This window comes from Chanodichthys erythropterus, chromosome 3 (assembly GCF_024489055.1).
Source record: "Chanodichthys erythropterus isolate Z2021 chromosome 3, ASM2448905v1, whole genome shotgun sequence".
Lineage (NCBI taxonomy): Eukaryota > Metazoa > Chordata > Actinopteri > Cypriniformes > Xenocyprididae > Chanodichthys > Chanodichthys erythropterus.
Window position 1 is genome coordinate 19,031,429 of NC_090223.1, and position 21,372 is coordinate 19,052,800.

The window sequence follows — 21,372 nt, forward strand, 5'->3', positions numbered from 1 at the left end:
TCAAATCACTGAAGAATCAAATGATTAATTTCTGCTGGAGATTGAACAGAAATCAATGAATGAATCATGATTATTGATGAATGATTGACAGATGAATCAATCATGATTATTATTGATCTGTTCATCAGTGAAGTTACTCAAAACAGTAAATACATATTAATAATTAGTGTGTGTTTGTGCTCATGGTTCATTATATTCCCTTGCTTGTGTGTAAACCTCTAGCAACCACACCAAATACCTTAGCAACCGCATAGCAACACCCTAGAAACCACCCAGAATACCCTAGCAACTTTATCGCATCACAAAACATCTTTATCTAATATAAACACGTTACAGTGAATCAGATCAGATCAGAGTAACGTGTTTCTCACACTGATGATCAATATAACAGAGATATTGATGCAGTTCAACAGAGATCAGATCAGAATTCATCAAATACTCACAGTCGAGTCTATAATAGCATCTAGCAAACCATCTGTCATTCGTCATCATCATAAACACTGGTAAAATGACAATGATGATGAATCCTGAAAACAGCAGAGAAATCATATTAATGTTGGATATTATCAGATGACAGTAAATCATAATGAACATCAGTTTGAGTGAATAATGAGTGTTTTAAAGTGACACTGGAGAAGATGAACATGTTCAAATGTGTTGATCTGAACTATCAATAAAATAAACTCAAATCATTATGAATATGAATCACCTGCTCCAGCAGATCCAAACGTGTAAAACAGGAGGACGAATTGTAAAGTAGGCAGAATATCAGAGATCATATCAGCCACGAGGCCAAATATTTCAATTATCCGTCCTTTTTTCTTTCCAATCTCTGTGACTAAAACTATAAGAGAAACATTTTCAGTTATTAAGATCTTATTTGATTCAGTTTTGAATCATTATAATGACACAATTTACAACAATAAACAATAAAATCAACAACAAAAGCAGAAGAACTGAACAAATCATCAAATATTATAACATATTATCAATAACAGTAATGAAGTCATTCAATAACCTTCAAAAACTCTTAATGTTTCTAATAAAAACTATATTATGATATTTAATGAAAAGATCAATATGTATTTCTATAATACTCTAAACATCAGATCTGAACATTAAAACATGTTTGTATTTCAGTATCAGAATCTAGTGTGAATTTATTCCAGTAAAGTCATGAAGGAAGTTCAGATCCGTGAATCTGATGAACAGTTTCATCTCGTCACTCAGTGAGTCTCTGTTTCAGACAAATGAATAAATCACAGAAATACTCACGGTAAATGATTTTGCAGAAGCAGCACAGAAACACGACTGAAAACAGGACTATAATCACGACTCTGTCAAATACAGCAAAATTCAGAAGTTTTTGCCAAGCAGTCGAAAAAAGAGCTGGAAGAAAGAAAGAGATCAAAACAAATAATATCAAATATTAATCAAACTATAAATAATAATAATAATAATAATAATAATAAGTACAGGTGAATGAAACATGAAGAATGATGAAACATTTAACTGAGGGTTTTTATGTAAATCATCTTGTTTTACTATAATTTACACTGTTATAATCTGAGGTTCATTGGGTTCACGCTGGTGTAAAGTGCTTTAGTGCTTTAATACACACTATATACGAGTCTACATGTATTGAGCGACGGGTCGAAACTAAACTAGATCAAAACTAAACTATAAACCGGACGCTGCTGTCATTATAATCACTGAAGATCGACACTGTAAACACCGACTGAAGATTATAAACACATTCATGATGAGGAATAATGTGTCTGTAATTTCAGTTTTAAACTCAGTTGAGTTGATGTGAATGCATGTGATATTTTAGTGTGACATTTGAAGCAGATTTTGTTCATAATCAGCTGTAGATCAGGGTGAATTTAATAAGATCATGAAATGTGATTCAGTCCTCTAAACATACAGAGATTCACTGAACACATGAAGGATCATATTAACATAAATCATGGATCATGTGGATCTGTTTAATGTTTCTGCAAGTTATGATTTATGTCATATTGTTGTTTTAGATTTGATACTCAATATTCAGATTTACAATTACATCAAAATTTCTAACAACCATAATTTTATCATCTTTTAATGTACATTTTAATGTTTTTATGATAATTACAGCTGATTGATATTTGTATTTGTTTACCTGAATAAGCAACGACTGAGAAAACAACATATTCTGCAACATAACTGTATTTCAGAATCCATGTTTTAATCTTGTCTGTAAAACAGAAAAGATAATAATCATAATATCATATAAACACCAACTCAATGAAACACAAACGCCACTAAAACGCTGATTAATGTTGAAGGTTTATTCAACTTTATTTAGTCGAATCATTCACACAAAGATTATATATGAAGATTATATACATTACAAATGAATCATACCTGCAAACTTATTAATATATGGAGCCGCCCAGAGTATCAGGAGAGGTCTCAGAAAATAAAGAGCACAACAACAGACCGTCTCATTCACAGATCCTGAAACACAAACAGATATTAATCATGAGATGTCATTGATTTACAGTGACAAGAATAAGTTTGTGAATTATTTGAAAATATCTGGATTTCTGCATTGATTAAATATGAGCTGATATTAATTTACCTCACAATTATCGACAAACACAAGCTGACAAAACTAATAACACACAATTTTGTACTTTTCACATTTATATTGAATAATATTTCACAGTTCGGGGTGGAGAAACTAAGTGAACCATTGAATTTAGTAACTTGTAGATCCTCCTTCAGCAGCAAAACCTCCATTAAATGTTTCTCTTATAGCTTCTTATAAGACTTTTAACACATTCTGGACCATTTTTTCCCACACGTCTGTTTCAGTTGAACAATATCTCTCCTGTAAAGTGTCATGATACACTTTTAATTTCATCGATCCTTCAGTGTCCAGACATGAGGCAGCAAAGCAGCACTAAACCTTGATGCTCTTTCCACCATGTTTCACAGTTGGGAAGAGGTTTTGGTGTTGGTGTGCGTGTTTCCTCTGAATAAAACCTTGTGCATTAGAGCCAAAAACTTCAACCTTTGTCTCCGTCTCAGCTGTCAACAGAATATTTTCCCACAAGTGTTGTGGACCTTTCAGGTGGTTTTGGGCAAACATGAGGCGTTCCTCATTTTTTAGACAGCAGTGGTTGTCCTTCATGAACACCATTCTTGTTCAATGTTTTTCTTATTGTGGACACATCGAACAAAGACTTTCACAGTTTTCTGTGAAAGCTTTTGGGATTGAAGCATAGTTCACTATAGCTACTCTTTGAGAAAAACAGATTTGACTTTGTGTGCATTTATTTAAGAGCAGGGCATCTGTTCAACCCTCACTTTCAATCTCACCTCCTTCATTTACTCCAATCAGCTTTTGGTGAAGTCGTAACACAGAGGTTCACTTGAGGGCCCTGTCAATGATGCTCAGTGTCTTCAACACACTTCTGAGAAGTACAACTCTTTGTGTGTTATTAGTGAAGTCAGATAGTGTTTGTCTATAACCATGACTTAAAAGATCAGTACCAGTAATAAACGCAGAAATCTTTTCAAAGGGTTCACAAACTTATTGCTACTGTATTATCAAACATGCATATGACTGGAAGATCTCAGGAGTGTGATTGTCATTAGAGGACACAAAACACATCAGACAGTGAAATGAAACACATGCTGCTTCAGTCACTGCTGTAATGCTTCTGAGGACAGACTTTATTTAAACATGATACTGATATAAAACAAAACTAATAAAATTAAAGTGTACGCTTAATTAATATGGTGTAGTGTTATTTTGAGATGTATTGATGTATCATGATTAGAAACACTCACCTTCAGAAACACCCCAGAAGACAAAAGCAAAGAACATGATCATGTTTGGACAGACGACTAGAGACAGATGAAGACGGAGGAATGAATCTAGAGAGAGAATAGAAAATAACTTCAGTGTTATTACATTAGCAAATTAAGATTGAATTAAATATTTTCATTTACATACACATTTATTCATTTAGTAGACACTTTTTATCTAAAGCAACTGACAAATGAGGAAATACTGTCACGGTTTGGTGAGATGATGATAAGCAGGTGCAAAGAAGAAGATCAATTCAAACAGTCCTTTACTAACAAACCAAAATAACAAGAACACAATATAAACGTAACCAAACCTCACTCAAGCATAAACGAGAACCGACAACCAAGCACAGAAACACAGGCATATAAACACTAGGAGCAAACAAAGGGAACTAATTAGGAAACAGGTTGACCAATCAAATGAGTAACCAAGGTAACTAACTAAAGCCCAGGATACACTGCACGATTTTATCAATCCTATATGATCATTACAAATCACAGTGTGTGACATGGATCTATTAAACTTGGGTACGACAAGCATGTAGACTGTACGATCATGACACCTGTTGAGTCGTGAGCTACAATTCAAGTTTCTATAGATGAACAAAACGTCATCAGCATGTGCAAGTGGTAAATAATAAATCATGTTGAATCACTTCAGCAGTTGTAGTTTTTATGTTTGCTGAAAAACAGAGGAAACAGCAAAAGAGGAGGGGAAAAGAGTTCGAGGTAAGCGGTTTTAAGTTTTAGCACCATGTCGGGTTGATTTCATGTTGCATTTTTATTATCTGGACAGTAGTCGTAGGTCTCTCAGCAAACACACTGTGTGATGATCATGTTGAATTTCTGACACTGTCAGAAAATATCGTAGGCTATCTTTGGTCGCGACTTTGAACCTCTCTCACTGTACGACAAAGGACCACCGATTAAGAGCCACGATCACAGAAATCGCCACGATTGTTTCATCATGGTAATCTTTCGTCTGGGACAGCCAAATATCGTGCAGCGTGTCCCGGGCTTGAGAACTCAACAGCAATGACAGAAAACAAACTCAAAACTGAACATAACTATGACAAATACTCCCTTTTTATCCATCATAATTTTTAAATATTTCATAATAATATTGCCTAATCAGTCTCATTCAAACTAAAAAAATGCTAATTATTAAAATTAACTTTAATACAGCCAAAGACAATATTTTCCTTAAAGCAGGGCTCACAAAATGTCAAACTCTCTGGTATCCCTTCAGGCAGGCACCCTTCAGATTTTGGTAGCCATACAAAAATTAATTTAACCAGCCTGAATAAAAAAAAGACCTTTTTTATAAATAGAAAATTGGATAGGAGTCGAAACATTTCAAAATGTTTCTGTTTCATATATTCAACAATCGTATATAAAATAATCAAATTGCAATCATCAATACAAATATGCATTTGGTTCTGAATGTCTATCTTCTTCATCCTGACCTGTCTTTTTTGGCTGAGTAAAACTGAAATACTGGTGTAAATAAATGTGCCTCTTAACATTTTCACACACGAGTGTCAGCACATTCTCCACGCCGCATGTAATCTCTTAATTGAGTGTTATTTTTTATTACTTAACCTGCCCGATCCGGGAATATAAGATGCGATCTGTGCTTTCCTAAAATACACACAAGCCCAGTAATGTTGCATCGGCTAAACTTTACTGCAGAAAATCATCAGGATCAAAAACATGTGAACATATTTTTTCTTTAAATAACAAGTCGAGAGAGTGAACAATGCAAATCAAGGAAGGAATTTGATTCATTATTTAAGACAGGCCATTGGGCAGGGCGGTGTTACATGACAGACATTATATTTCAGATATCTCTCAATTATCTTCCTGTACATCATAACTATAGTTTTGATAATCACTAGGCAGCAGTACTGAGCTAGATGCATTGTGGGTATTTTTTACACTGCTGCTTCTGTATTTGAGATGATTTTTGTCCTCACGTTTCTGTAGTATACTGAAAAACAATGATACATTTTGAAAGCTTTTATTTAAGAGTCAATATGTACAGTGTTGAGACTTCTTCATAACCTCTGCAATTCACTCTGGTATGCTGGATATCAGCTTCTGGGCCAAATCTGATCCATTCTTGCCTTATTAATGCTCGGAGTTGATCACGATCTGTGGGCTTTTTGAGGATTGACCTCAGGTTCTCTATGGGATTAAGATCTGGGGTTGCATGGCCACTGATCCAAAACATCAATGTAATGATCTCTGAGTCACTTCATTATCATTCTTGTCTTGTGACATGCTGCTCCATCATGCTGGAAAATGCACGAATCATCACCAAACTGCTCCAGAACAATCTGGTTCTTTCAGATGCAATTTTCTTTCCAGCAATTTCCTTGCATGTAAGGCTATTTTGAAGCGAAACGATGGTGCTGCATGTCTTTCTTTGGAGGTTACCATTGCTAACACAAGAACACAATGACTGGAAGCACTTCTTCCCTCTTTTTATATAGCAATCAGTCTGCTCCTATAACTCAGTCAGAATAATAGAGTGATTTTTCCTGACTAGTACTCGATTCGTGAAATGATGTTTCTGGTCATTTAGTGCCAGGGCCGAAAAAAAGTTAAGTTTTTGTGATAAAGTTCTTTCTTTTCTTTCTTTCTTTTTTTTTTTTTTTTGACCAATTAAACTTCTTGTCGATTTAAAATGCATCTTAACACTCTGCACAATAATCTAGAAACAATGTGAATCAACACCACAACAACTGAAGCAGCAAACTTTGCAAAACAAAATTTATGTGATTTATTAATTTACCATGACTGTATGTTCACTTACCAAGTAGTCTTGGTTCCAAATTAGCTTTAGTTGAAAATACAGATCTCTGTTCGCTGTAAACTTTACATGTGTATTTTCCCTCATCTTCAGCTCTCAGATTGTCCAGACGGAGGGAGAAGTTTCCATGTTGAATCTGATCAGTAAAGAAATGAGCTCTATTATGATAATCCTTATGTTTTTCTTCTGGTCGACTCTCTCTATCTGGATACAGATGAACCAGTGTCTCTGAGTCTGAGTCTGTTCTTCTCCACTCCACCTTCAGACCCTCTGATGGTAAACGTTTATCACAATAACAGGGCAAAACCACTGAAGATCCCAGAGGAAAAACCAGAGGCGCAGAGGAAACTTTCACTGTAAAAAACAAACAAACAAACAAAAAAAAAACACTTTTGCTCATAATGTGACCTTTTGTTAAAGCAAAAAAAAAAAATAAAAAAAATGGTATTTTGAACATGATGCAGTATTGAGATTCGAGAATTACTGTATTTCGGCTTAATTCACATTTTTCTTTTAATTATCAGTCAATTTATTTAGTTTGAAAACTTGATTATTCAAAAATAATATACTAAACAAGATCATTTTCTCTGTTTTATGTTTCTTCCTGTGCATTTGTGGTCATCAGACAAATTAGCAGAGCAGAAGTGTGATCCAGATGCACCATGGGTACTTTTACACTAGCACTAGATAAAGTTGTTTAGTTATTGTGTACATTTAGTGGCAATTCTGCCAATAACAGACACTAAATGATTCCAGAAAATTCTATATTTGATCAAATGTTTGAGAATAAAGTGAGAACAGCACTCACAACAGTATGGAAGCCCTGAGAGGCCATGGATTATTATTATTTTTCTTTCTTGTTTTCTCATGATCTCAACTTAATTTTCTTGTCATCTTGACATAACAAAACATAATTTCTTGTGATGATCACTACTTTATTTTTCTGTGTACTCGAAAATGAATAAAATGAGTAATAAAATTAAAACAAGCTTTGAAAACAACAATACAATCACATCAATTACTGCTGATTTATTAAGAGACAGTAACCTAAACATTTTATTTGTGTAAAATTCTTTAAGAGCTCCTTGGATTTGACCCACTTTATGTTTATTTTTCAACAAAATTATATTATAAAATAATATTTTATATATGCAACTTAATCAGTTTTTAACATTTATAATATTGTATTTAAAGGCACAATAAGTAATATTTTTCCATTAAAGTCCCCCTGTAGTCAATTATTTTATCCCTTAAACTCATCTTTGATCACCAAAATGACATATTTAAAAAAAAAAATCAAGTGAAAAAAATTTCTTCATGCCTTAAAATAGCTTGAATGTAACTCTACAACCATGTCTCATTTAATATACATGGATCAATGAATATGAAAATTAGCTCCACCTCCACTCACTCACGCCAGCTCGGAGAGACTACTGTTGCTGCAGTGACGAGCAATTTGTTGTTTGTGTTGTGGATATAGGCTACATGAAATAAGTGCACATCCTTGAATAAGCACGGATTTCCAGCGTATTTATCTGAATTTATCAGGTAGGCTAATATCTATGGTTTGATCCATTCCAGAGGCGGCCAAAATCAAAATTTATAATGGACTGAATAAAGCTATCTGTACTTGACGTGCGATTCCACACGGACTGACATATGCACATGAATCAGGGTCACACGCACACGCTCAGAGCAATATAGTTTTAGCTATGTTTTATAGTATTAAAATATTTCTAAGGACAAAAACATGAACTTTATTGGCTTTACTTCAAGTCAGCTGTCACTTTACTTTGGCACGAGCTCCTATGCGCTCACACACTTGGCACAGCCCTTACGACGGTTCAATTAATATTAATTAATATACAGATAGCCTTTTGCTTGACTATCAAACAGCTAATAATGTGTTGCTAATGTACACACACCGTGCCTGTTCTTCATCTGAGAGTCAGACAGCTGCCATCTAACAATCAGTATCCTTACAAACGCTTTGAACAACTCAGAACGTCAGTGGAGAAAGACATATAGTTCATCATAACATCGTAATAGACTTGCTAGATTGCTAAATCTACACAATTTTTCATATCAACAGAAAATATACCGGGATAACCTGGCTTCTCTCGAGACTTTCCAGCTTCAGAGCGGTCATAGTTAATGATATGCTAAAGCCTGCAGCACGTTGTTCTGATTGGTTACAAGGTAGTCTGTGACATCACAAACACCACAGATTTCAAACCGCGCGTCTTTGGTTTACTCAGTTTCAAACATAAAATCCTCAGCAATGGTGCTGACTTATGAATTTGCACATGGTTTGTCTTAAAGCATATTAAAAACACTACATAGACATATTAACAACATTAAAAACTTGATTTTCACCACAGGGGGTCTTTAAAATATCCAAAGACCACTTGCATAGTGTTATATATTTTTTTGACTTTTGTACTTACATTATGCCAAATGTTTCCAACAATGTTTAAATCCAGAGAAATTCACAGTTTTAACCAGTGTAACGGACCGTGTCTTTGCGTCACCTGTCAATGATGTCGTATCTGCGTTACCCTTGATTTCCTGTTCTGCTTCCATAAAAACCATTGAAACACCAAAGACACTTTAATATTAGGGCCTGGTTTCACAGACAGGGCTTATATTAAGACAAGAGCTAAATGAGCATTGATGTAGTTATTCATTAATGATTGAACAGTATTCTAAAGTATTACCTCTTTGGTGTCTTCTTGCACTTGAACGGATAAATACATACATAACTATGTAAAAAAATCTGTAAACAGTTGCTTTTGTCTTAAGCCGGTGCACACTGTACTGTATTTATAATAGTCCTTTATGATTGTTGCTTGTCAGACTGAACAAACATGATCCTCATGTCAGTTGTCATTAATGTCAGACTGTACGACAGTCAAAACGTGTTAAAAACGGATGCAAACAAGAAGACTCGTACAGAGTTTTACTTCATCCCACGACACGTGCGGTGACTGTGAGCTGCATTACAGTATATGCGGGATTGAAATGATGGCTAACAAAGAAATCTCTAGCATTGATTATGGCTTGTCTTCAAAAACTAAGACAAAGTGCCAGTCACCGTAGGAGAAGTCACACTGCAGGACTGTGTGCAAAATCTTCTGAAGCTGCCAGAATTTCGTCAGAGGTAAAATGTGATCGCAACGGCGACTCATTGCCTGTCAGTGAACATTAAACTAGCGATCAAAGACTACAGATTTTAGCCTAGGATCAGAGGAATCTTTGAGGATTTGCAAAATTTGTCTCAGACGATCAAACTGTGGCCAAAATCCTACAGTGTGAACCTGGCTTTAAGTGAAGATAAGAAAGAAAGAAAGAAAGAAAGAAAACGCTTGTGTAACAGTATATTGGATCCGTGCATTCAGTCTTAAAGTGACAGCAGACTAATAATCCTGTCTGTGTAATTAACATTAATCAAACTACAAAAGCCAAAGAGAAAATTCACTCACTGATCTTGACTGAATAACTGTTGAAACTATATTTGTGATGTATATTTTATTTATAAAGTGCAGTGTTACTTTACATTTGATTACAGTTTCTGTATATGAATATTAGACCTACCTGAAAATCTTAAATCATTGTCTATTTCATTTGTATCTTTGTTCAGTTGTATTTATTTGAGCTATTGATAATTAGTTTTTTGTTTTCAAATTTAATTACTGAGTGTATTTATGTTAAAACCATAGGCTAAAGTTGCTTGTGTAATTGTTATTTAGCCTGTTGATTTTTGTTCATATTCAGCTGCAATTAGGGGTTTTGCAAAAAGTTTCAAATAAATGTGAATATCTATTTATTTTTAATACCTTATTGGAATTGAAACTAGGAATCAATAATATAGAATGGATAAGCAGAATCAGAATTGCTAAAATTCAAATGATACCCAACTCTATCTCTAACACAGGACAAACCCATTATCAGAGATGAATAAAACATGTCCCATCCAGGAATACATGTTCAGAGTTCATAGAGGAGATCCTTTACTATCTAAAAAATTACACCTGATAATGATCAGATCAGCGGTGCATTACAGTATCTCACAATTATATTTATGACTTTATTTACACTGACTAGTTATGTTTAATACTGTAGATAATCAACAAAATGAAAATCATGTATTGATTAGGCTCAGTCTTCATTTCTGTTTTATCTGTTCACTTACCTTTAAAAATCTTTGAGACAACTAGGGAGAAAGAAAAACAAAAACAACATTTCAGTCAAATTGAACAAAAGCTTTACAGTGTAACAGGTTAAATGTTCTGTAATCATGATTTAATTATTAAAATTATATTATTTGTTATTTAACTATTATCAATGATTATTTTAGTAGCATGTGCTGATGGAAATTTCTTCTAGTTTTGCTTTTCTTTTAAATTGAACAATTACACCAGTTAACGTACCACAGCTTCAAAAGATTATCTGGACACTTAAGACACATTTAAAAATGTCTGGATGTTCATACAGTAGATATCAAAGCAAAAACAGTGTCATTTATTGATTAAAAAATGTACAAGCACACTTTAAAGGGGTCATGGGGGCATTTTTTTATGTTTCCTGAAGTGCACTTATGACGTTAGTATGATTTGTCAAAATTGTCATAATTTAGAAATAAAAGGATATTTTCTACTCTGATTTTAGCTCTCTGATTTGAACTCTGTCTGAAGGGGCGTGTCTGCTGTGAGACTTCAGTGTGAAACCCTCTGCTGTGATTGGCTGACATCTTTGCATATGAAATAAGTGTTACATGTGGAACTGTCTGTAAATCTTTAGCACACTTTTACTATAACAGCTGTCTAGATTAACTAATTGTGAAAAGTGTTGATTGTTGTACTATATTTAAATCTACTCCAGTCTCATGAAAGGTTTCAGCGTTGAGCATTTTAGCCAATGACAGACATCTGTTGAGCGCATGAATGCAGTGATTTCGTCATTGCACCTCGATTTCTGCATGCAGTTAGCTAACATGTACCTATTAATTTATTTAGGCAGAAACAATGAGCTCGTTAAGCAGTTATTACATGTTGTGATGTGATCATAATGATTACAGTATAGAATTTATTAACATATAAGCAAATGATTCTGAGACAAAGAATGTCTGAGGTTACATAATTCATTACATATCAGATATAACAACATGCGTTTACATGAAGCATTGTATTCTGATTAGATTACAATCAGTTTAAAAGGTCAATCCGAATGAAAATGGTCGATGTAAACACCTCAATCGGAATCAAAATGCCCAATCTGCTTGAGAGGGATGGTTTAAACCTTTTCTAATCTGTACGATAGGACGTGTAAACACTTGATTGGATTGAAACTGAAACTGGATGAATGATGTGGAACGTATGACGCACGGATCAAGCTTATGTTGTCGTTGAATATAATCAATGACTGCCGTGTCAATCAAAAATATCTTTCCACTCATCGTCTGAGGTGCTGCAGGACAGCGCTGTCCCACTAATGCTCGCTTCAGACTCTCATCTGGAGACACCTTGTTTGCATTTTTACATGTCAAAATATTAAATATGATTTGAAGCTTGCGACACTTAAACATCAAACCGATCACTTTATTTAGCGTCCATGTAAACATTATGTTCGGATTCATCAACCAGAATGATTTCAGATTCATGATTTTGGATTAAAATAAAAGGTGGCCATGTAAATGTGGCTACTGATCACAGATCAGACATTAGAATATGTTACTACAAGTTGCGACATTGCTGTCGAGTACATATCTCACAGTAAACGTCTGTTTGCAAAGCCTGCATTAAAACTGAGACTGATTTACCAAAGGATCCACAATGAAATGTACAGAACAAACAAATTACGTTCTATACACTCTAAAAAACCCCAAATGCTTTGCTAAACTTTTTGGTTTATTTATTTATATATTGTGTGTGTGTTTTATTTGAGTAAAAATGAATTTAAAAAATCAACCCATTATGTTGGGTTAAATAAACAACCCAATTTGCTGGGTAAAATTAGCCCAACATGTGTCCTGTCCTATATTTACCTAGCACAAAACAAGCAAACTGAGTTGTTTTTAGTGTTTTTAGAGTGTACGGAGACAATCACAGTGAAAATAAATAACCACTTTCCTAACATTAGGATCCTTTGAAACATGATATGTTTTAGTCTCGTGATCCTGTATCACTTTTCTCTCCTGAGGTGTTGATCTGATTCTGCAGAGGTGGTCTTTCATCACACTATAGTGTATTATAATATATTACGTCATAATGTGACAAAATCTGAAACGAGTCGTCTTCTGAGCTTGGTTTCAATAAAAGCTGTTGGACTAACAAGGATGTTTTGAGTTCTGAAACTTACAGGATATTTTTAAACTACAATGACCTCTTATATGTCAAAAGATCAAGGTAAATTTGATTTCACATAAAAAAGTTAATGCGGTTTGAAATGTTAAGATAATAGATGTGTTGAAAACTAAGACATAAATATTCAGTCATTTTGCATTTGTGTAACATGTTCACAGTTTATGTGATGTTTAAATTTTGCTTTAAGCGCTGAAACACCTTTTTGGGCCACTGCATGTTTGACTTATTTGCTTGACAAACTATGGCATTTTATGAATGAACTTGCTTTACGACAAAGTCTGTCAAGACCAATTTTATACTGATATAATGGTTAAAACTGCATCAACTTTTATTCATCTATTCACTTACCCTTTTCCAGAGTAATCTGAGTTGAAAACACACACTTCTTCTGTCTGTAAACTTTACATGTGTATTTTCCCTCATCTTCAGCTCTCAGATTGTCCAGACGGAGGGAGAAGTTTCCATGTTGAATCTGATCAGTAAAGAAATGAGCTCTATCATGATAATCTTCGTGCTGTTTCTCTGGTCGACTCTCTCCATCTTGATACAGATGAACCAGAGCTTTAGTGTCTGTTCTTCTCCATTCCACTTTCAGATCCTCCACTTGTAAAGGTTTAACACTATAACAGCGCAAAACCACTGAAGATCCCAGATCAACAAGTGTGTCTTGAGAATATGTCACAGTGAAACCTGAAAATGAAAAGACAGTTTGTTTCTAATGTGAAGTATCATGAAGAGGTACTGTAATATCAGAAAACTGAAACAAACACACAAAGCTTTGTTTGGAGAGACAACATTTTAGTCAGAGTTGTAGTTAATTATTCTTCTATAATTCTTTAAATTCAGCAACATTGATTAGCAGAAGATAACAGATGCACTTTCAACCTCATGAAGCTTAAAGCCTTGTTTCCCTCAGAACCACAATCACACAATATGAGCTGTAGCCCTGATCACGAGATCAAATATGATTTTAAATATGATTTGTATAATTTCTCCACTATCAGCAGCACCAATGGGAATTGCAAAAACAATGATTGTATTCAAATAGTTTTCCTAAACTCTACTTGCTGCTCTCAGCGTCACTGATCACACAAAACGAGTCTCACACAAACTGTATCATCAAGGACAGATTGTTTCATTACTCCTTGGACACACTGCAATATAATTGAATTCACTTTACAGTGCAATATAAGTCAGTCACTTTACAGCTCAGCAGAGGTGGACTCAAGTACATTTACTTGAGTACTGTACTTAAGTAAAGTACAGATACTAAAAATGTACTTGAGTATTATTTTTTTCTGGAAACTTCTGACTTTAACTTCACTATTTGAAAGACAAATATCGTACTTTTCACTCTATCATGATCCTCCAAAGTCATTTCTATGTAGAAACTTTGAAAGTCAGTGGATGATTTTTTTTCTTCTCTAAAATGAAAAATGAAAATTTTTTGAACACTGATCAGTTGATGGCAAAATGGAGGAAGATGGTTCCTCAGCACACCCATGGCCATACTTAGAAAGTATGTTTCAGTTTTCTGAAAAGATTAAAAATTTGTTTCGTTTTAAATGTTTGCTTTGTTTGCCTAAAATGAACCATATCACAGCTTTCAAAAACTCACCGTCCAACCGAAACATATTGAGGTCTTTTAATTGAGGAACTTTTAATTTCTGGTGAAGGCTTGAAATTGATATTGTCTGTGCTTTTAGAGCTAAAGTTTCAGTATGAAGTATGGTCAGTCAAATTATTTTTTTATGGATTTGCCTGCCAAGTTGCCTTAACCGAACACAAACCCATGAACCTTGGATGTAAATAAATAAATAAACAAATATCGATACAGTGTTTTTGAGAATCGATACAGTATCGCCAAACATAATGTCGCAATATTCACGTGTATCGATATTTTCTTACACCCCTAAATTTTACTAAAGTAAAAATATGTCTTTACAACTTTCACTTTTAATGTAGTAATATTTATCCAGTATCTATACTTTCACTCAAGTAATGGAGTTGTGTACTTTTTCCATCTCTGCAGCTCAGGCACTTTAATGAGAATGGCTGATGTTAATACTTGTCTTACATTTTATATATATACATATATTATTACTGTTTAGGGGGGCTTTTGAATTTTGCCCCCAAAATTACTATCTATCTATCTATCTATCTATCTATCTATCTATCTATCTATCTATCTATCTATCTATCTATCTATCTATCTATCTATCTATCTATCTATCTATCTATCTATCTATCTGTTTGTTTGTCTGTCTGTCTATACATTAATGCAATTAAGTACAACTGTTGTGTCTTACATTATCAATTGCTTATGTCATGTTGAACAAAATATATTTTACTGGTTCTGTTGAAATTAACATAATTAGGTCAAGGTTTAAGTCATTAAATGAATCCTGTCCAGCCTCTTGCAATCAATATCCTATACAATTTGTAAATAATTTTGTACTGTTGAAATATGCCGTACAGAAACAGTGCAGCCTTATGCACATTTTGGTATAAAAGCCATAGCTTACATCAGGAAATACTGACATAGTACACTGTTATATTGACAACATGGCTAAGGAGTGAACAATGACACATGGATTTGTCATTCTGATGTCATTCATTGCGCTCATTGACAAATACTGTGTGAGATGAACTAAGGATTCGGCATTGTGTGGTGCTGTCTGTACAAATGTTATTGAGGAATGCACTTACTGGACTTTTAGTTTGTTTTCCTGTCATGTTCCTGTTTCCTTTGTTCTAGTTACTAGTTTGTTTCCATAGTTAATCATTGGCTCTTGATTTCATTGACCTGTCTCTTGTTTAATTCCTTGTTTACTTGTGTATGTATGCCCTTAATTCTCTCAGTTCTTTGTTCAGGTATTGTCTTTACGTTGCTGTGAAGCCGTTGTGTTCTGCCTTCTCTGTCAGCCTATTCCAGTTGTTTACATGCTTTACATGTTCCCACTCATTTAGTCATTTTGTGTTGATTTTGAAACCTTTCACTGTGACTGTTGTAAATGAGTTAAACTATATTGTGGGCTGGTCTGTTATTGTTGTATCATGTTGATCATGTGAAAGTCTGGCTATTTCCTCACTGAACCATTAACTCTTTCCAAAGTATTCTGTGTAGGCTATTCACATTTATTTCTTTTTTTCTCTGCTTCCTCTTAATCTTCCATACCCAAATTGGCTACAGCAAATAAGAATATGTGTACCGTTTTGTGTTCTGCAGTAGATCATACAGCAGAGCAGAAGTGCAGATCCAGATCCAGAAACACAGAGAATCAACACCATTATTTGTAAAGCAGAGAAACCTGTGAAACACAGACATCAGTTACTGAACACAGGGGTCATGGGGTAAATTTCCTTCTGTATTAGCCAGAATATTGTTTATTTGTATAATATTGCATATATTGTTTTTATCACACAAACACAAACATCCCTCCTTTCCGCGAGCCTGCTCTGCTCTGATTGGTCAGACGGCTCAGTCTGTTGTGATTGGTCTGTACTGGTTATGGCTTCCTAAATCCTCAGCGATAACACACTGTAAGGACAGTAAGGATGGCGATTTTACTATATTAATTCGAGCATGAGTTTGATGATGAAACTGGAAGAATTCAAGCTGGACCTCCATCACATGCATGACTTGAGCAGGACGTTTCTCAGTGATACGTTTTTACTCAGTTTGACGTTCATTATGAGATGTTGCAACTGTAATTCCTCAACATCAGCATTAACAAGTGTATGTCCATAAACAAACCGATGTGTATATTTATAATTTATTGCATTGCACATGTGGGAACTGTATCATTAACTGTATCAATACAGTGGATATGTTAGCCGAGTGCTAACGTGAATGACTGGCAACATTAAAGTTTGTAAAACAAATCTTGCTCCATTCTTTATCGTTACTCAGAGAAGTAAAAACAGACAATTAAAGGTGAATATAACAGAGATGAATCGTCAGACAGGCACAACTGTGACAGGTTGTCGTTAGGATGGTGAATTTAGCAATAAAATATTCCAGGTAGTCGTATATACCGGTGACAGGTCGAGTTGAAGGTACAGTATGAGGTGTCCTGCCACAGAAAGATTTTACCCCAGCTCAGAAATTGCCAGCTGTGACCGTTATCTTCCCCTGCATGTGAGTGAGCACAAAGAATAAACACTAACAAGAAGCGACAGTCAATAGAACGTTCCATTGACACACCGGCGCCCGGCAGCGGCCCTGCGTTTCCGCCATTTTGTGGTGAAAGCGAGTCTGCAGTCCACTAGTTTCTATGGCAATATCAGCTGCTTTGTTAAAAAATGTACATTAAAGCTGAAATCCAACCTAAATGATGACAACACAGAATAAAATACTATCAGTAGTGATCAAATCCTTTATACAGTTTATTTTACACACTTTGGGGCAGTTTCCTGGACAGGGTTTAAATTAAGACAGGATAGGCCATAATCTACTGTAGAATAGTTAATCATGGCTTAAAAAATGACTTTCTTAAACACAGATGAAGCAGAGATTACTAAAACCTGGACTATGGAGTCCTGAATTAAAATTAACGATTAATTTAAAACCAACTGTGCTAATCTGAATTAGCATGAGAGAGGTTACCTGTAAAACATGGAATTAACCAAGAAAAGCTTAAAATTGCATGGAACTGAGAAGCAAATCCAAGGAACACAATGGCAGCAAAAAAGACTCCAATATAAAAACTTAACTAAAAAAAGAGACATTTATTTTAAAGCAAGCAAAATGCATCAGCTGTAGAAAAAAAAAAAAGAAATGCCTGTAAATATGTTGGTAATGAATTCTTTTTAAATAGATGAATTATAATAATTCCATGATTATTAATGCTTTTGTTGTGTCCTTTAGCAACACACTAAACATAACACATGCAATAATCAGTGTTGGCAGTCTAGAAATGATACTGGTTTGATCCATAGAAGCACCATCATAGAAGTTGCTTCAATATATATAAAAGGCAAGTCTTGTTAGCAGGTCCTCAACCCAAGCACAAGCTCAACACTTCACCACAGCGGTAATCTCCAAAAAACACTAACATATCAAAAACTTTTACATAATAGAACATTAAACAGTAAGAGTCTCTCCATATTCTAATCTTTCTAAAAAATGCATAAAATAACACTTTTTTTAACATTTACTCTCCCAATTCAGCTCGGTGCAAAGCATTGTGAAAGTACTGTATGATTGGGTTACTTGACTGAAACATGTTATTTCAAAATGAAAACATTAGGTGAGTTCTAGTAACCATTTCAAGTCAATTTAACATGAAGCACTTGTTTCCTTGTTTCCTGTCTGCCTGTGTTTGATCTTGCCTGTTCCTGTTTATTGACCCGTTGCTGCCTGCCCTGATCTTTGCCTGTCCATTGACTACGACTCTGCCTGTTCCTCACTGTTCCTGTTTGTTCCTGTTTTGACCCTGCCTGTACGACCACTCTCACTTGTAAATAAATGCTGCACTTGGATCTCCTGCCTGAGTCTCCATTCGTTACAGAAGACTTCGCCGCCACAGATCCAGCAGCTTTCGTGAGTGTTCCTGTCATTACCATTATGAATCCATCCGCCCAGTTGATCGGTCTCCGTCAAGAAGACAGATCCATTGAAGATTATGTTTTGGACTTTATTGAACTGGCTCCGTTAACATGCTTTGATGAGTTATGTCTCATGACATTCTTTCGCGGGGGACTGTCTGAACCGCTCAGCTCTATTATGCCAATACATGAGCCAAATGGGACTTTAGAACAGTATATAGAGCTGGCGTTGCTACTGAGTGGATCTCCGTTTACTGTGGGTGTCACGGAGGAACGCGATTCCTCGTCTGGGTGTGTAATGGCCGCCGCGCCAGATGACACTCACAAAATGGCGGCCGCAACAATGAGTCACGTCTCCACTGATCGGCCAGAGCAACGTCACGTCGCCGCTGATCGCCCAGAGCAACGTCACGTCTCAGCTGATCGCCCAGAGTCACGTCACGTCTCCGCTGATCGCCCAGAGCAACGTCACGTCTCCGCTGATCGCCCAGAGCAACGTCACGTCTCCGCTGATCGCCCAGAGCAACGTCACGTCTCAGCTGATCGCCCAGAGTCACGTCACGTCTCCGCTGATCGCCCAGAGCAACGTCACGTCTCCGCTGATCGCCCAGAGCAACGTCACGTCTCAGCTGATCGCCCAGAGTCACGTCACGTCTCCGCTGATCGCCCAGAGCAACGTCACGTCTCCGCTGATCGCCCAGAGCAACGTCACGTCTCAGCTGATCGCCCAGAGTCACGTCACGTCTCCGCTGATCGCCCAGAGCAACGTCACGTCTCCACTGATCGCCCAGAGTCACGTCACGTCTCCGCTGATCGCCCAGAGTCACGCCACGTCTCCGCTGATCGCCCAGAGCAACGTCACGTCTCCGCTGATCGCCCAGAGTCACGTCACGTCTCCGCTGAACGCCCAGAGTCACGTCACGTCTCCGCTGATCGCCCAGAGTCACGTCACGTCTCCGCTGATCGCCCAGAGTCACGTCACGCCTTCGCTGATCGCCCAGAGCAACGTCACATCTCTAGATCAGTTCGGGAGCGGAGAGGATTGCGTTCCAGCATGAATGATCCTCCACTGACTACAGCACGAGCAGCTGGCATTCCGAAACCCACGGCTGCTTCGTTCTCAAGCCAGCCGGACGCTTCCCTCTCAAGCCAGCCGGACGCCTCGCTCTCAAGCCTGCTGGAAGCTTCGCTCTCAAGCCTGCCGGAAGCTTCGCTCTCAAGCCTGCCGGACGCAACGCTCTCAAGCTCACCTGTTGCAACGCTCTCAAGTTCGTTGGTTGCAACGCTCTCAAGTTCGTCGGTTGCAACGCTCTCAAGTTCGTCGGTTGCAACGCTCTCTTGTTCGTCGGTTGCAACGCTCTCAAGTTCGTCGGTTGCAACGCTCTCTTGTTCGTCGGTTGCAACGCTCTCAAGTTCGTCGGTTGCAACGCTCTCAAGCGCCCTGGATGCGATGGACACGATGGCTGCTTTGCCAGTGCCCACGGGCAAGATGGCCGCCCCTGCAGTGCTGAAAGATGTAGGGGGTGTTCCAGCCATTGAGTCCGCTCCAGAACCTGCTTCAGCCAGTGAGTCTGCTCCAGAAACCACTCCAACCGGTGAACCATCGCCTCACCCTCGGAAGAGGAGGAGAAGGAGGAAGAAGGCTTCTTCCATTCCTCAAGGCTCAGAAGCCTTTCAAGAGGCCGCTGGGGGTCCGGAGACTACTCCAGAGGTCTCTCCTACTCCGCCCAGGTGTCTCGCTCTGCCGGCGCCACCCGAGCTCCTCGCCCTGCCGGCGCCGCCCAAACGCTTTGCTCTGCCGGCGCCATTCAAGCTCCTTGCCCATCAACCCGCTACGTACTCCGTTGATTTCCCCAATAACTTTTTGGGGGGGGGCAGTATACCTAGGGGTGGGGAGCTTGTGGGTGGGGACTCTGCCCGGTCACTGCCGTCAACGGTCTCAGAACTATTATGGCCACCTATGGACTATTATCCACCATGGCCGTTTATGGACCCTAACCTGCCGTGGCTGCCCGAGCCGCCTGACCTGCCGTGGTTACCCAAGCCGCCTAACCTGCCGTGGTTACCCAAGCCGCCTGACCTGCCATGGTTACCCAAGCCACCTGACCCGCCGTGGTTACCCAAGCCACCTGACCCGCCGTGGCTTTCCGACACTCCGGACTTGCCATGGCTGCCTGTAACACCTGACCCGCCGTGGCTGCCTGAGGCTCCTGACCCGCCGTGGCTGCCCGAGTTCCTGGACCTGCATTGGGGACCCCGTTCCTGTTTGCATGCAGGTCTCCAATGCACCCACCCTCCCTCCCTAGCTGTTCCTTTTACGCCGCGAGGACGCGCCTTCCGGGAGGGGGGCGTTATGTCACGATCACGTCTGTTCCTGTCACATCCTGGACTACATTTTCCATGATCCTCCATTGCTCATCACCTGCACTCACTTCACAATCACTCCACTCTAATCACCACACCCAGCTGCCACACATTACCTGGACTATAAAAGACTCATACACACACCACCTCACCACGAAGTCTTGATTACCCAGTGTGTCATTTCTAAGCGTTTCTTTGTTTCCTTGTTTCCTTGTTTCCTGTCTGCCTGTGTTTGATCTTGCCTGTTCCTGTTTATTGACCCGTTGCTGCCTGCCCTGATCTTTGCCTATCCATTGACTACGACTCTGCCTGTTCCTCACTGTTCCTGTTTGTTCCTGTTTTGACCCTGCCTGTACGACCACTCTCACTTGTAAATAAATGCTGCACTTGGATCTCCTGCCTGAGTCTCCATTCGTTACA

At 37.6% G+C, this 21,372-nt stretch overlaps 1 protein-coding gene across 2 annotated transcripts in view; it reads right to left on the reverse strand.

Moving 5' to 3' along the window:
* LOC137017222 (uncharacterized) overlaps positions 1–21,372 on the reverse strand; it is a 40,637-nt gene that overhangs the window by 3,439 nt on the left and 15,826 nt on the right. The window contains exons 4-13 of one of the 2 annotated variants that reach the window (XM_067381242.1): positions 16,251–16,349; positions 13,387–13,728; positions 10,869–10,889; positions 6,680–7,030; positions 3,841–3,927; positions 2,407–2,499; positions 2,162–2,236; positions 1,276–1,389; positions 710–844; positions 444–527 (exon numbers count right to left, since the gene is read on the reverse strand). In XM_067381242.1, coding sequence (XP_067237343.1) covers positions 444–527; positions 710–844; positions 1,276–1,389; positions 2,162–2,236; positions 2,407–2,499; positions 3,841–3,927; positions 6,680–7,030; positions 10,869–10,889; positions 13,387–13,728; positions 16,251–16,349 — 1,401 coding nt within the window. The remainder of the gene's footprint in view (positions 1–443; positions 528–709; positions 845–1,275; positions 1,390–2,161; positions 2,237–2,406; positions 2,500–3,840; positions 3,928–6,679; positions 7,031–10,868; positions 10,890–13,386; positions 13,729–16,250; positions 16,350–21,372) is intronic. The other variant, XM_067381243.1, reaches the window with a different exon arrangement.